The 14,564-nt window shown below is 33.6% G+C and overlaps 2 protein-coding genes across 4 annotated transcripts in view; both read left to right on the top strand.

Moving 5' to 3' along the window:
• The first annotated feature begins 1,723 nt into the window (after positions 1 to 1,723).
• LOC111699053 (skin secretory protein xP2) lies at positions 1,724 to 4,604 on the top strand. 3 transcript variants are annotated; one of them, XM_023469609.1, is made up of 6 exons: positions 1,724 to 1,821; positions 2,357 to 2,624; positions 2,714 to 3,731; positions 3,791 to 3,856; positions 4,127 to 4,198; positions 4,451 to 4,604. In XM_023469609.1, the coding sequence occupies exons 2-6, from the start codon at positions 2,358 to 2,360 to the stop codon at positions 4,486 to 4,488; spliced, it is 1,461 nt and encodes a 486-aa protein (XP_023325377.1). In that variant the 5' UTR covers positions 1,724 to 1,821; position 2,357; the 3' UTR covers positions 4,489 to 4,604. The 3 variants fall into 3 exon arrangements, with proteins under 3 accessions (XP_023325377.1, XP_023325375.1, XP_023325376.1); XM_023469607.1 differs by having other exon boundaries at positions 2,357 to 2,633; XM_023469608.1 differs by having other exon boundaries at positions 1,789 to 1,881; positions 2,357 to 2,633.
• Positions 4,605 to 6,156: 1,552 nt separating this feature from the next.
• Positions 6,157 to 14,564, top strand: part of LOC111699056 (potassium voltage-gated channel protein Shab) — a gene marked incomplete at its 3' end in the record, with an annotated part of 21,135 nt that continues 12,727 nt past the window's right edge. Inside the window, 7 exon segments of the mRNA XM_023469612.1 lie at positions 6,157 to 6,555; positions 7,794 to 7,869; positions 8,226 to 8,285; positions 9,240 to 9,294; positions 11,921 to 12,008; positions 12,595 to 12,647; positions 14,241 to 14,306. Coding sequence (XP_023325380.1) covers positions 6,517 to 6,555; positions 7,794 to 7,869; positions 8,226 to 8,285; positions 9,240 to 9,294; positions 11,921 to 12,008; positions 12,595 to 12,647; positions 14,241 to 14,306 — 437 coding nt within the window.

Below are 14,564 nucleotides of genomic sequence, written 5' to 3'. Positions count from 1 at the left end.
GGGGTCTTAGCGGCTGTTTTAGAATGGAACCATTGTTTTAATTCAATACACATTACACAACACAACAAAAAATTTAAATCCTGAAATTTAAGATCTGTTTTACCTTTCCAAAGTTGAGATTTAATCTGTTAAACTCAGCAATTAATTCGGCCATCTTCCTAAGTAAGAGGTTATTGATTTTTTAAGTCAATAATTCAAATTTTATTTGACCGTTCATAATTTTATTTGACCGTTTATAATTTTATTTGACCGTTCATAATTTTATTTGATCGTTCATAATTTTATTTGACCGTTCATAATTTTATTTGACCGTTCATTGAATTACAAGGTTAGATTTTCTAAAAGTTTATCACCTCTAGGGTTAACGATCTGAACCGATGAAGTGTAATGAAACACAAAAATGGAAAATTGGGCTTTCCACTGAAACAATAATTGTTCTTTCATGTAATAATTGAAAACAAATTACTTTTGGAGGCATATTATTTTATATATTATATATTATATTATTTTATAAAAGCATTATCTATCTCGTCTATGCGTCCGCAAGTTCAATCGTTGCATGATCCGAACCAATACAAGACTTTAACCAAGGTTGTTTATTAAGGTTGCAATTGCTCTCAATGCACTCCCATGTACGAAAAATGTCGTCTCCTAAGTGAGGGACAGTGAAATCCTTTAATGACTTCACTTAAATCCTTTCAATCGACTCTATAAATAGTAGTTTACGAATGATTTCACTGTCAATTACTTGGGAGTCGGAGACGACATTTTCCGTACATTGGAGCGCATTGAGAGTAAGCAACCAGTCCATGAATCATGAAACATACATATTTACTCATCTAGTAAACCCAATGTTTAGTGGTCCCTGCTTATTATGCAAACAATCTAGGGCGGCAGGATTTATGCAAATTGAGAACCAGAAAACTGTGGAATATGAAGACAACACTAAGGCAATACTTTTGTAAATTTGATTTTGTTACACCCCAAATAGTTTTACCAGTTACTTTTTAAATCACTTTACAAGTTAATTCGGTCTGTTAACACTAAAAAATATTTTTTTCTCATGTTCACAACTTGAGTCTATAAGTCGTCTTCTTATTCCAAAGTTTTCTGGTTCTCACTGTATGCTCACAACTTAAATTAAAGACTTCACAGGATAGTGCTATTTCACTTTTTATCACTTAATTTGCACTGGAAAAACTTTTTTGAGCATTGACGAACTAGATTTTTTCAAGAACCGGGCCGGGCCGACATCTAGCAAACTGAAGCTATAGAGCGAGCTGTACAGTACACATACAGATTATTCCAAGCAAAATGGGACGGTACACCAAATGAACAACTAGATATAGATAAAAAACTTTATCACAAACTTTTCAGCAACAGAAAATAACCGGAATTTCTTTTACGCATTATTGCTCGGATCCAGTTGAAATTTTTTTCAATATTGACATTTTTAGATTCTTACATATCTTACGTTGGATTTATTGCTTGCTTCCATAAGTTCTCTTTGGCGGGAACTTCCTGTCCTTGCACTGCTATACAAATGATAAATGCTATTGTGAAGAAAAGTGAATACTGTCGCATGATGTCCTAATTGGTACTAAAAAGATTACACTGTTATGCATGTTTTAACAGTTGTTTAATTCTCACCGGGCAAAATATTGACAATAAGGAATAGTTCAAGAAAATATATATATTCCTGGAAATTTTGTTGTGAGGCACATTTTTGCATAAAGATGCTTTTTCATCTCAGGTTTCAGTAATTGTCAGGTGTAAACTCAGTTAGTTGATTTGATAAAGCAATTCCATATAGAATATTAGGTGAGATTTTAAAGTAAACAGATCAGAAAAGTGAAAAAATAATTATTAAATTCTAAATAAGTAAGAAAACTTTATTTTTACCTAACATTGTTTTAAGATTGTTTATTTTGATTAATTTTAAAACAACATTTTACAACTATTTAACAATTCAACATTGACTTTGTGTTTTTAAACTTTAATTTCTAATTTGAGATTAATTCAAATCTAATACAAATTTAGTGCAAAATATTTATATTAAAGTTTTATTTTCAGCTTGATAAACTTTTTAAACTTATGAATTGCTTTTACGAGTTCTCATTGAAGAATGTTGCTTTGATCTAGTTTATTTTCTAAATAAAGACAAAACTATTTTTTTAAATTTATCAAATATCAAAGAGCAAATTGTTTTTTTTTTTTTTACCGAATCAGGTCAAGTTACACTTGCACAGTATAATTATTCATTTTATACCAATTCATATACATCTAATTCATCTAGAAGTAAAATAAAAGTAAAAATAAAGATAATGATGAGTCTAAAGTATTTTAAATCTTTAAGGATGCGCTTTACAATTTTGGTGGGTCTACTCATACTTGGGGTGGTTGGAGCAGCACCAAGAAAAGGAGGAAGTGAACACGAAGATGCGGAGGGAGGGATAAAATCCCATGCTGAGAAACTACAAGATCTCGAAAAAGACCCTAAAGAGAATTCCGCAGAATCTGATGATGATAAGAATTCCAAAGAGGATTCAAAAGAAGGAGAAGCAAAGGAACAATCCAAAGAGGAATCAAAAGAAGAATCAAAAGAAGAATCAAAGGAAGATCAGGAAAATAAAGAAAGTTGTAGACTTTTTTCATAGAACATTTTTAAAATTCAAAACCTAAATTCTTTTTGTGTAAAATTTTTTATTTTTAGGAAAATTCTGCCGAAGAAAAAGAAGAAAATCAAAAAGAGCCATTAAAAGTTGGAGCTGCTAGGGTTGCCCAAGATGCTCCTGCAGCTAATGTAGCCACTACTGCAGCTCCTGCTGATGCTGCTGCTCCTGCTGATGCAGCTGCTCCTGCTGATGCAGCTGCCCCAGCTGATGGTGCTGCTCCTGCTGATGGTGCTGCTCCTGCTCCTGCTGATGGTGCTGCCCCTGCTGATAGTGCTTCTCCTGCTGATGGCGCTGCCCCAGCCGATGGTGCTGCTCCTGCTGATGGAGCTGTTCCTGCTAAGGGTGCTGCTCCTGCTGATAGTGTTGCTCCTGCTGATGGTGCTGCACCAGCTGAGGATGGTGCTACCACTGCTCCTACTGATGGTGCTGATGCTAATCGTGGTCTTGACGCTGGAGCAGATGCTGGAGCCCCAATAAAACTTGACATTAAGTCCACCCAAGAAGGAACAGCTATTGTGGGTGAGGTTATTGGAAAACTCAAGTCCTTAAATGGTTGGCTGGAAGGTGTTGTTGGATACTGGAATGGAATGGTGGAGAAATCTGGGGCAGTGTCACAAGATGATATCACTAAAGCAAAGGCAGGAGCTGGTAAAGCTGATGCAGCTGGAGGGGAAACAGCAGATGCTTCTGATGATTCTGCTGATGCTAATCGTTCTGATCCAGGAGATGGTGCTGACCCTGCTGCTCCAGCAGATGCTGATCCAGCAGATGCTGATCCAGATGCTGCTGATGCTGCTGCAGGGGATGCAGATGCAACTACTGCTTCAGCAGATGCTGCAGGAGCTAATAATTCAACAGCCCCAGCAGATCCTGCTGCTCCTGCTGACCCTGCTGCTCCTGCAGACCCAGCTGCTCCTGCTGACCCCGCTGCTCCTGCAGACCCAGCTGCTCCTGCAGATCCTGCAGCTGCAGACCCTGCAGCCACCACACCAGCCGCTGCAGCTGCTCCCGAAGCTGCTAGAGTTATGGGAGAGGATGCAGAAGAAATAGGATCAGGTAGAATATGTTTTCCAGACAAATCTTTTAATATCAAAGTTATTAAATCTTATGTTTAGAGGGAGAAGTGGAGCCTCATAATCATGAATTAGCACTTGAATCTGACAGAGTAATGGGTGAACCTGGTAAGACAAGGTTTCAAACCTGTTTTCCAGTTCAAGTTGTAGATGGGCATGTTCAGCTTTTTTCAATTTCTTCATAAATATTTCTTTAATGACTAATTTCATTAATTTTGTTTCAGTTGTTCATGAAAACTTTAAATTTGTTTTACATATATCCTTCATTTTCCAGCTTTTTGTTCCTTTTTCAAACGATCATTTGTTTAATGAAATTGTTTGTTTCATTCTCAAATAAGATGCTCATCTCTAGTTTGAGTGATAAAATCTTCTCTTTAGAGGGAGAAGCAGAACCACATAATCATGAATGGGAACCAGAATCTGATAGAGTAATGGAAGAACCAGAATCAGGTTCTGATATGTAAATACAAACAATAAATGCAGTTTATGTAAATATTAAGTAATTGTATTGTTTATTTTGATAAGAAAGATAATATTCTTGATTTTGAATAGGATATCAAAACAGTTTTATGCAATAAACTTGTTATTTGTTTTGTATGTTAGTTCAATTTATTAAATAATTAGTTCCAGGTTTTGTCACCAGGTGGTACATACATCGTACATAACATACGAGAACTGCCGCACAATATGATTTTACTTTAGAATGGGAGGCGCATCATGATTGGGCAGAGAAGAAATAAAGGAGAATAAAATCTTAAAGAATCTTAAAACTCAATCTAGGATTTAAAATCAGAAACAAATCACTATGAATGTAAATAAAAGTATGTTAAAAATATATAGTTTTTATTACTCGTGATTTGCAGTGTGTCTCCGAAACATATATAGTTTTTATTACTTGATATGTGTTCCGAAACATAAATAGTTCTTATTTCTTGATATGTGTGTCTCCGAAACATATATAGTTTGTATTACTTGATATGTGTGTCTCCGTAACATAAATAGTTCTTATTACTTAATATGTGTGTCTCCGAAACATATATAGTTCTTATTACTTAATATGTGTGTCTCCGGAACATATATATTTCTTATTACTTGATATGTGTGTCTCCGAAACATATATATATAGTTCTTATTACTTGATATGTGTGTCTCCGAAACATATATAGTTCTTATTACTTGATATGTGTGTCTCCGAAACATATATAGTTTTTATTACTTGATATGTTTGTCTCCGAAACATATATAGTTTTTATTACTTGATATGTGTGTCTCCGAAACATATATATTATATAGTTCTTATTACTTGATATGTGTGTCTCCGAAAAAAAAATTATTATTATATTGCGAGAGTGTTTTAAGATCTTAACCCTTTTCTTGTATCCAAGTATGCAAGGATTCATTGCAAAAAAACAGTTATTTAGCAAAAAATTAGCAAAAACCAAAAAGTGAACGTATTATGTCAGATTAACCATGATTAAAAAGCCATTAATAACGCAGATTCAAATATGCAAAAGTATTTCCAAATTTTCAAAACCTGTAAATGGCGAAAATTTTGGGTAAATAATTTTTATGTTTGACATCGGCATGTTGGAGATTAAATGTTGAAAGGGAGGTGTCTGTTCAAAAATCCAAATAGAAATATCAATGACCTCCTTTCCTATCAACATTTTGAACGTTTAACTGATATCCACCAACTTTAATCGTTCTAAAATTTTGGCGGAGTTCCTTTTGAATTGGTAAATTGTCAAAAATAATATCAACCTTTTTTCAGGAAACATTATTTATCTTTACAATTAAAGGTTTATGAACCTTCCCTAGGGTTTTGTGAGGTGCAAAAAAAACATTTGGGCCTGATCGGTTAAACTTTTTGACGTTTATTAGATACTGACAGAGAGACAACAGACACGCCAAATACATAGAAAATACCAAAAACTACAGTCCCCCTAGATACAGGGTGTTCCACCAATCGTGATAGTAGCAAGACGACTTGAACGTGGTCTTTGACTTTTTGAAATAACTTGCTTCATTTATTTGTCAACCTAATTTCAGAAGTAAAATTCCAGAGATAATACTCACAAAATATCCCTAGTCCTGACATTTCCAAAATGTGGTCTGCCTTTGTTGTGCTTTCAATATTACCGGAGATATGAATAATTTCCTTCAGTTTTGACAATTTTGGTTTTTGATGGATAATTCCAATTGAAATTGAAATCTGAACAAAATTCTTAATATCTTTGGTAATATTGACCAGGCAAAAAAGGCTGACCACATTTTAAAAATTCCAGGGCAAGGAGAATTATGTGGTTATTGTTGTAAGAATCATACATGTTAAAGTAGGTTAACGACTGAATGTCAGAAATAAATTCCAAGATTAAAGATTGCTTTCTACTTTCTAGTCGTCTTGCTACTGGCATGATTCGTGGGACGTAATGTATGTAAACAAAGATATAGAAATTCCTGACATTTTCCTTGGTTTTTAAGCAGTTGTATCTTTGAGTGTTGTTAAGTGTGTGTGTGTGAGTGAGTGAGGGAGTTTGTGAGTGAGGGGTGTGAGTGTGTGTGTGTGTAGAGGCCAGTATTCGGCCTCCTGTTGAGCCGAGGTCCCCCCTAAAACCAACTTCAACTGTTTAAGTATATTTCTAACCTCCAGCAAACTAGATTATGGAAACCGTACACACAGCTATACCTTTACATTGGCTGCAGTACAGTGATATTACATGCGTACAACTGTATGAGCTGAGAGTACATCAGGAGTACATAAACTTGATATGAGCCGGCCTGATCCTCCCCTCACATTAAACTTTAAGGTATTTGACATACTGCACTGTTACAATTTGATAAAAAGTTTTAAAAGCCTAATATCAACTTTCTATGTTATTGTTTCGCTCTTTACAGGATAGTTAAAGGTTTAATTTAAACATTAAGATTGTTAGCTCTTATATATATATTGGGCTTTCTTTTAAGATATTTCTACCTCATTGATTTTTCAAGTGTTTCACCCAATGGTAAAGTTAACTACTATAGTTACGTAAAATTAACTAGTTTATTATGGAAGTATTGAAATAAACTCAGTCTACTCTAGATATCATTTTTAAATCAATGTATAGCACAAGTATAGAGAAAATGGGATGGAAAGTGAAGGCTTAGACCAGAGATCTGAATCGCCGTGTACAGGGACTTTGATCGCATATAGTATAAACCTAAAAAATTAATATTTATGTTAAAATTTAAATAAAGTCTTACTACACAATTAAAAAAAAAAAATTGAAAACTTTTTATTGAATGACAAAAGCCATCAAAATTTAAACAAAAAATTACCTGAAAGTGAATTGAAAGCAATAATTAAAATTGTTTTATATGAGCTTATATCATTATCTTGATTAACCTTCAAACTTCAGTCTAAATTCTGGAGTATAATCACTAAAATTGAATTATCTTTAAAGTGAATTGAGATCCTACGCTGAAATAAAAAGAAGAATGAAAAAAATGTGTTTTGTCCATAGAGAATAGAATATATATTAGAGGGGAATTTACTAGAAAAAAATGTAAAACGGCCATTTCGTTGTACTGTTTCCATACTGCAGGTGTACTTCACATATCTATGCTATATAACCTTTTGGGCCCTGGAATATCATTTTTTAGAAAATCTAAAATTATTTTTAAAAGAAAACCAAATTATGAAATAGGCTGGTTTCCTAATTAACCAATGATCATTTCACATTACAAACGATAATTTTCCGTTATAACTATAAATCAAATGATGTTTTTTATTCACCTAATTCATTATAAAGTTTATTTAACAGTTTAAAAAATTCGAAATTGAAATGAATAGTCTAGGGAACATACTGTATTAATATACTCTTCTGCATATAATTTGTGAAACATTTACATGATTTGTACACTTTGAACTCCCTTTCAGGCTGAAAGGGACTGAAAAAATTCATACCGAGAGATTCTTTAAATTCCCCTCTAATATATATTCTATTCCGGTTTTGTCCGTAAAGCTTTTTAGTTTTGAAATCATAAACACATATATATATTATAGGAACTAGCAGGGCCTTCTGATACTGTTAATCCTAGCAAAAGAAACGCTCAAAAAATATACAAAGGACCACCTTTAGGTTAGTTTATGTATCTATATATATAAAGTTGTATAATTTCTGTTTGTCTACCTGTTTGTTTGTTTTTTTGTTCGATCATAATTCAGGAACCCTTGGACCGATTTGCCTTAATTTGATTGGGAACTCGGGAAAGCCACAGGAATGTTCTTAGCTTGGTTTTGAGTGGGTTGACTTTTATCAGGAAAAATAGCTAAAATCGTAATTTACGACCAAATGTGGGTAAACGACGGGAGTAACTATGGCAAAACTGGGTTCCCAAGCTATTATTAAGATAATTTAAAGTGAGGGAATTATTCCCCCAGTGATTATTTCTATAGAACTTTTCAATTTTGGTTACACACTGAATATTATTTTAGCTTCTGTTGAGTCTCTCCTAAGCTACGAACCAAGAAAACGAATACCAGGGCCCCCAATAGGTAAAAACAGTTCAGGGCCCCCATTAGGTAAAACCAGTCCAAGGACCCCAGATAGATAACTCCAGTTCCAGGGTCCCCGATAGGTAAAACCAGTTCCAGGGCCCCCGATAGATTAAAACAGTTCCAGGGCCATCGATAGATAAAACCAGTTCCAGGGCCCCCGATAGATTAAACCAGTTCCAGGGCCATCGATATGTAAAATTAGTTCCAATGCCCCCGATAGGTAAAACTAGTTTCAGGACCCCCAATAGGTAAAACCAGTTCCAGGACCCCTAATAGGTAAAACCTCTCATTAGCTCCCGCTAGGTTAGCCAGTTCCAGGGCCCTCGATAGGTAAAACCAGTTCCAGGGCCCCCGATAGGTAAAACCAGTTCCAAGACCCCCAATGGGTAAAACCACTTATTAGCTCCCGATAGGTAAAGCCAGTTCCAGGGCCCCCAATAGGTAAAAGCAGTTCCAGGGCCCCCTATAGATAAAACCAATTCCAGGGCTTCCATAAGGAAAAAGCAGTTCTAGGGCCCCCGATAGTTAAAGCCAGTTCTAGGGCCCCTGATAGGGAAAACCAATTCCAGGGCACCCGATAGGTAAAAGCAGTTCCAGGGCCCCCGATAAGTAAAAGCAGTTCCAGAGCCCCCGATAGGTAAAACCACTTATTAGCTCCTTGAGGTTTATATGTTACAAATTAAAGTTAATAGATGTAATTACAATTCCTATGTCGTTATCTATATCACATGATTAAGACAATCATGCTACGCATGACGGCGCAGTTGAAATAGGTGCAATTAAGATGCACGTCATTATATATATCACTTGATTAAGCTAATCCCAGGGCCCCCGATAAGTAAAAGCAGTTCCAGAGCCCCCGATAGGTAAAACCACTTATTAGCTCCCACTAGGTAAACCCAATTCCAGAGTACCTAGCATAGGTAAAAAGAAATAAGTAGTTTTTTTCAGCTTCTGTTGAATCCTTGTTGAGTTGTGAGAAGTTTTCTCCCCGTCAAGACAAAAGGTATTTTCTAATCTTTGTTTTGGGCATTTTTCCTTATAATAATATAAGGAAATAATATTAAGCATTTTTTAATTATTGAATACAAATATTCAATTCTTCCTAGTTCTGTTTTTAAATATATATATGTGTAAATATAATTTACTTCTAAAAAAATATGATAACATAACAACATTTATTTCGATTTTCGAACATTTCTGGAAAATATTAAAATGTCGTCTTCATTATCAAAAACCCTCGAAATTTTCGGAATGAATTTTTTCAAAAGTAAAACTTCGATAGAATGATTAGTTACAATCTGAATGAACGACGACGCGATGATACGCTTTTGAGAGTAAGGCGTTTTTAACAATTCTCTCTTCATTATAGACGCAACAGATAGAAGTAAATTAGTGGCGATCAATATCGAACTCAATTCGATATCGCCTATACCAATCTCCACTCTCATTTTTCGCGAACACTCCCTTTAAATTTAGAAAAAAAATACTTTTAGTATATTTTAATTAATGAAATATAAATTATTTTAACTAAAAATTATTTATTCCAGGGCAAGGAGAATTATGTGGTTATTGTTGTAAGAATCATAAATGTTAAAGTAGGTTAACGACTGAATGTCAGAAATAAATTCCAAGATTAAAGATTGCTTTCTACTTTCTAGTCGTCTTGCTACTGGCATGATTCGTAAAAAATATACTTCCAGCAGCTTTAAAATGAACGACATTAGTAAATTAAACATGTGCGCAAAGCGCCAACAAATTCGGTTATTCTAGTGACTTTTCATGAATTTCTCATGGTGTATGATAGTCCCTGGCGTAGTCATATTTACTATTTATGTAAAGTCCCCTTTTACAGTCAACGGCAATTTTTGTAATTCAACCACTTGTTATATTTGTCCACTATATAGTCCCTTTCTGATCGAAGTCCCTCTGTCCTTGTTTGCCAGTAAGGGGCTTATCTCTTTTCCTTTTGTAGTCTACAAAAGTCCTAATAGTCCGATATAATCCTTATTATATTTCTTATTGTTATTCTTCTTAGATTTTCAGGTTTTGTGTAACTGTTAAATGGTATATGTATTGTAATACTCACGAGAAGTAACATATAAACATGTATTTTAGAGAGGATAAATTAAGAATGAGTGACTTTCTTTATGTCGAAAACGAGAAAATAGTTAGAAATTCTATTAAAAATGATGCGCGCTTCGCCCAAGAAAAATGTTGGTATTTTTTCTTCATTGACAAAATTTGATAAAAGATGGTCCACAATCATTATCATGCTGGCAGATGCATGCTAGAGTCAAGTGAGGGGGCAAAATTTTCTGAGGGGGGGGGCGAAACTCGGCTCACCCCGCCTAGTTGCGCCACTGAATACCCTACTCCAGAATGGTTTCTTTAACCCCTATCTATCCAGGTACAACTCGATTCTCTTGACTATCAATGTCAACACACGGCTACAATCCCGTGAACTATCAATGCCACTACCACGGGGCGCGATCTCGTTAGCTATCAATGTCAACATGGACAGTAGCAATAAGTCGACCAATGCCTCAACCAGGACACAATCCAGTGAACTGTAATCATCACCACTACCATGGGGCGTGATCTCGTTAGCTTTTGATGTTCTCTAGACACTAGCTTGTAACTATTAATGCCAAAACTCAAGGCACGATCTTTAACTCATTTGTTTAGAACAAGTACACAATCACTCTCTGACAGTAATCAGTACGGAGTCTCTATATCAACTAAAGCATTTTGAGGTTTATATGTTACAAATTAAAGTTAATAGATGTAATTACAATTCCTATGTCGTTATCTATATCACATGATTAAGACAATCATGCTACGCATTACGGCGCAGTTGAAATAGGTGCAATTAAGATGCACGTCATTATATATATCACTTGATTAAGCTAATCATGCTACGTAGTCCTTTGAAGCGCAGATCAAATGAATAATGGGTTTTACGTAGAATTTTACAATTGTAGATAGTTAATAATGTACAACATACTTCATGCAGGTTTACAGAATATCATGTTATCCGTTATTTCTCACATGTAATGATATTAATTATTGCAATAAAGGAAAGGGAATAAATAAGATAAATATATTGTATTTAATACTATTAAAGAAAATAAATGAAAAATCTCCAGTTTACTCACAATCATAAAGATAATTCCAAAATTCTGTATTATAAGCAAAGACTTTATAAGCTAAGAACTATAGGTAATGAAATAATCCATAAATTATTATTATTAAACCCTAGGATTGAAATATTTAATTGGACTAAAATAAAACTTATCTATAGTTTAATCATAATTAAAAACAACAAATCGTCAACAATTACAAATATTTTTATCAAACATTACTAAATGAACTGCAAACATACTTATAAGTGAACATTTCATGCTTCTGTGAGGAAGATATCTTCGTTTTTAACGTTAAATAAATTCTAAACTGTCACTTTTAAAGAGGATCCTAACTTGATAATAGTCAATTTTTAGCTGATAAAATCAGAATGTCTCATTCATCCTTGATCACTGATCAGATAGAAGTTAAAAGGGACATAAGTTGTGCAGCTATTAATAATAGTGTATTTAAAAATTTCAAATAGTGATTATTATATATATTTAAAGGTTAATGTCTGAGGATGAAAAATCAGCTGAGATCTTAAAACTTCTTCCCCTTCTCTCTCCCTTCTCACAAAGCTTTGCTGCTCTAAAGGTACACTTTTAACTAAACTTAATAAATATCTTAAATGTTTGTATAATCATAATCTCTCTCACTGAAGAGCTATTGAGAAGAAAAAATGTTTTTAATTTTTTAACCGGGTAAATATGCATTTCTCTTACTTGTGCATAAAATCAGAACTGAAGGAGCTACGAGCTTGCAAAGTCCTACCAGTAATGTCCTTGTATCAAGTTTGTAGCATTGAAATAGAATCTCACATAGAGTGTTACTCTATGGAATCTCAGTTAATTCTATTAACATTTCATGGTTGAAAAGAATATTTTTCCTGTGATCTTCCAATACCCCCCCCCCAAAAAAAAAAAAAAAAATGCCTGTAAAATATATTGTTTTCGATATATATTTTATGATAGAATAATACTGACGATAGATAGAGGGTGTTTAGGCTTTATAACAAAATGGAATCTCAGAACACAGAAATTGTGTCACAAACTCAAACTTTCTAATCTTTATATCTTTGCAACCTAATGGTTATCAACTTTGATATTTTAACCTTATTATTTTATTTAACAGAGTTCATAGTTTGACATATCTATTAATGATAATATGAATACTTACTTAGGAAGGAATACAGGGTGCTATTGCAAGATTACAGGCATTGGAGGAAAATCAGAGGTAAGGAACAAGAGGAATGTCTAAACTTAAACTTTTAAAGCATATTTAGTAAATTTGATATCGGAGTCTTTTTGAGGAGTGTCGTCCATCTTGAACTCTTGATTTCTCCTATCCAATGTGAACACTTTTAAATTTTATTATAAATGTTAAATATAAGGTTATACCAGCAGATCTGCAGGTTATTTAAATTCCTCTAAAAATTCCCGTGTTAGTCATAACCGGCAAGGCTGCAGAGTGCAGTGATATAAGGAATTGTATCTGGCATTGATCTTATTCCTTAAATTCATTAGTGCCCACATCGTATATCAATATAAAGCGTTCAAGATTAACAATATCCACACACAAGTTCCGATTTCTGTTAACTTCAAGGAACTTCAAGCACAATGTTAAGGTACCCTCCTTGCAAAAATGACAATGCCCGATTCACAAAGCTTATTAAGTAAGAATTGTATATCAAAAACAGATTATTTAAAATTTTGGTTTCTCTACAAAAGTAACTTGCACATTTCTACTGCAGGAAAACGTATAGAAGTTATGAGAATTAAACCTAGAAAAACGACGATATCTGCCACATTATTTATCAGACAAAGGGTTCAAGGGTAGCATTGATTTCTTTGCATACAGGATATTTCGCTTACAATTCATAGCTATTCATTGCCATATATAAACAGTGAAAGATACTTTTTCGTAATTTTTCTTCTAGGACGCTATTCTTTAATTTTAAGTTTGCCAAACCTAAATTTTCCTTCTAGGAAGCTATTCTTTAATTTTAAGTTTGCAAAACCTAAATTTTCCTTCTAGGACGCAATTCTTTAATTTTAAATTTGCAAAACCTAAATTTTCCTTCTAGGACGCAATTCTTTAATTTTAAATTTGCAAAACCTAAATTTTCCTTCTAGGAAGCAATTCTTTAGTTTTAAGTTTGCAAAACCTAATTTTTTCTTCTAGGATGCTATTCTTTGATTTTAAGTTTGCAAAACATAAATTTTTCTTCTAGGAAGCAATTCTTTAATTTTAAGTTTGCAAAACCTAAATTTTCCTTCTGGGATGCAATTCTTTAATTTCAAGTTTGCAAAACCTAAATTTTTCTTCTAGGACGCAATTCTTTAATTTTAAGTTTGCAAAACCTAAATTTTTCTTCTCGGACACTTTTTTTAATTTTAAGTTTGCAAAACCTAAATTTTCCTTCTGGGATGCAATTCTTTAATTTTAAGTTTGCAAAACCTAAATTTTTCTTCTAGGACACATTTGTTTATAATTTTAAGTTTGCAAAACCTAAATTTTCTTCCCAGGACGCTATTCTTTAATTCTAAGCTTGCAAAACACAATTTTTTCTTCTGGGACGCAACTCTTTAATTTTAAGTTTGCAAAACCTAAATTTTCCTTCTGGGATGCAATTCTTTAATTTTAAGTTTGTAAACCTAATTTTTCCTACTGAAAAGAACCGGAGTTAATCTTTCACGTAAGTCTTAGAAAAGCTTCAAAATCAAATTTTGTAATATTTGCGAAATGTTTAAACTTGAGACTGGAAACTCTGTAACCCTTTATTCGCTGTGACCAGCTTTTACTTCCCATTTATACTCTGTGGTTTAGGCAAAATGAATGGAATGATGGAGGTGTTTTCTTTGGAGAACAGGCCGAGTCCATTCACTCCGAGAGGTAGAGGCAACTTTTATTTTGTAAAAAACTCGAAAATACAACTCTTCAGAAATTCCTAAATTATTTGATTACAAAATTTTAAAAATAAAAAAAAAACAGTTTATATTTCACACATTTTCTCGGATCTAAGACAAACACGAATGAGGTTAGCAATAAAGCTTTCATACTTCCCTATTATTTTATTCAGAAAGTTAACCCAAGGTTAACCCTATCGCGATTAGGGGGTGGGGGGTTTCAAAATGATGATGTATATGGTAG

This window comes from Eurytemora carolleeae, unplaced genomic scaffold, assembly GCF_000591075.1.
Source record: "Eurytemora carolleeae unplaced genomic scaffold, Eaff_2.0 scaffold343, whole genome shotgun sequence".
NCBI classification, from domain to species: domain Eukaryota; kingdom Metazoa; phylum Arthropoda; class Copepoda; order Calanoida; family Temoridae; genus Eurytemora; species Eurytemora carolleeae.
The sequence above is the reverse complement of the archived record's forward strand: the minus strand, read 5'-3'. Positions and strand labels throughout refer to the sequence as shown.

What these genes read in the sequence shown, in the direction of transcription:
- LOC111699053 (XM_023469607.1), top strand. Translation starts at nt 2,358, where the DNA reads ATGCGCTTTACAATTTTGGTGGGTCTACTCATACTTGGGGTGGTTGGA. An exon ending in TGCAGAAGAAATAGGATCAG is followed by an intron (nt 3,732 to 3,790) that starts GTAGAATATGTT and finishes TCTTATGTTTAG; the next exon opens with AGGGAGAAGTGGAGCCTCAT. An exon ending in CAGAGTAATGGGTGAACCTG is followed by an intron (nt 3,857 to 4,126) that starts GTAAGACAAGGT and finishes TCTTCTCTTTAG; the next exon opens with AGGGAGAAGCAGAACCACAT.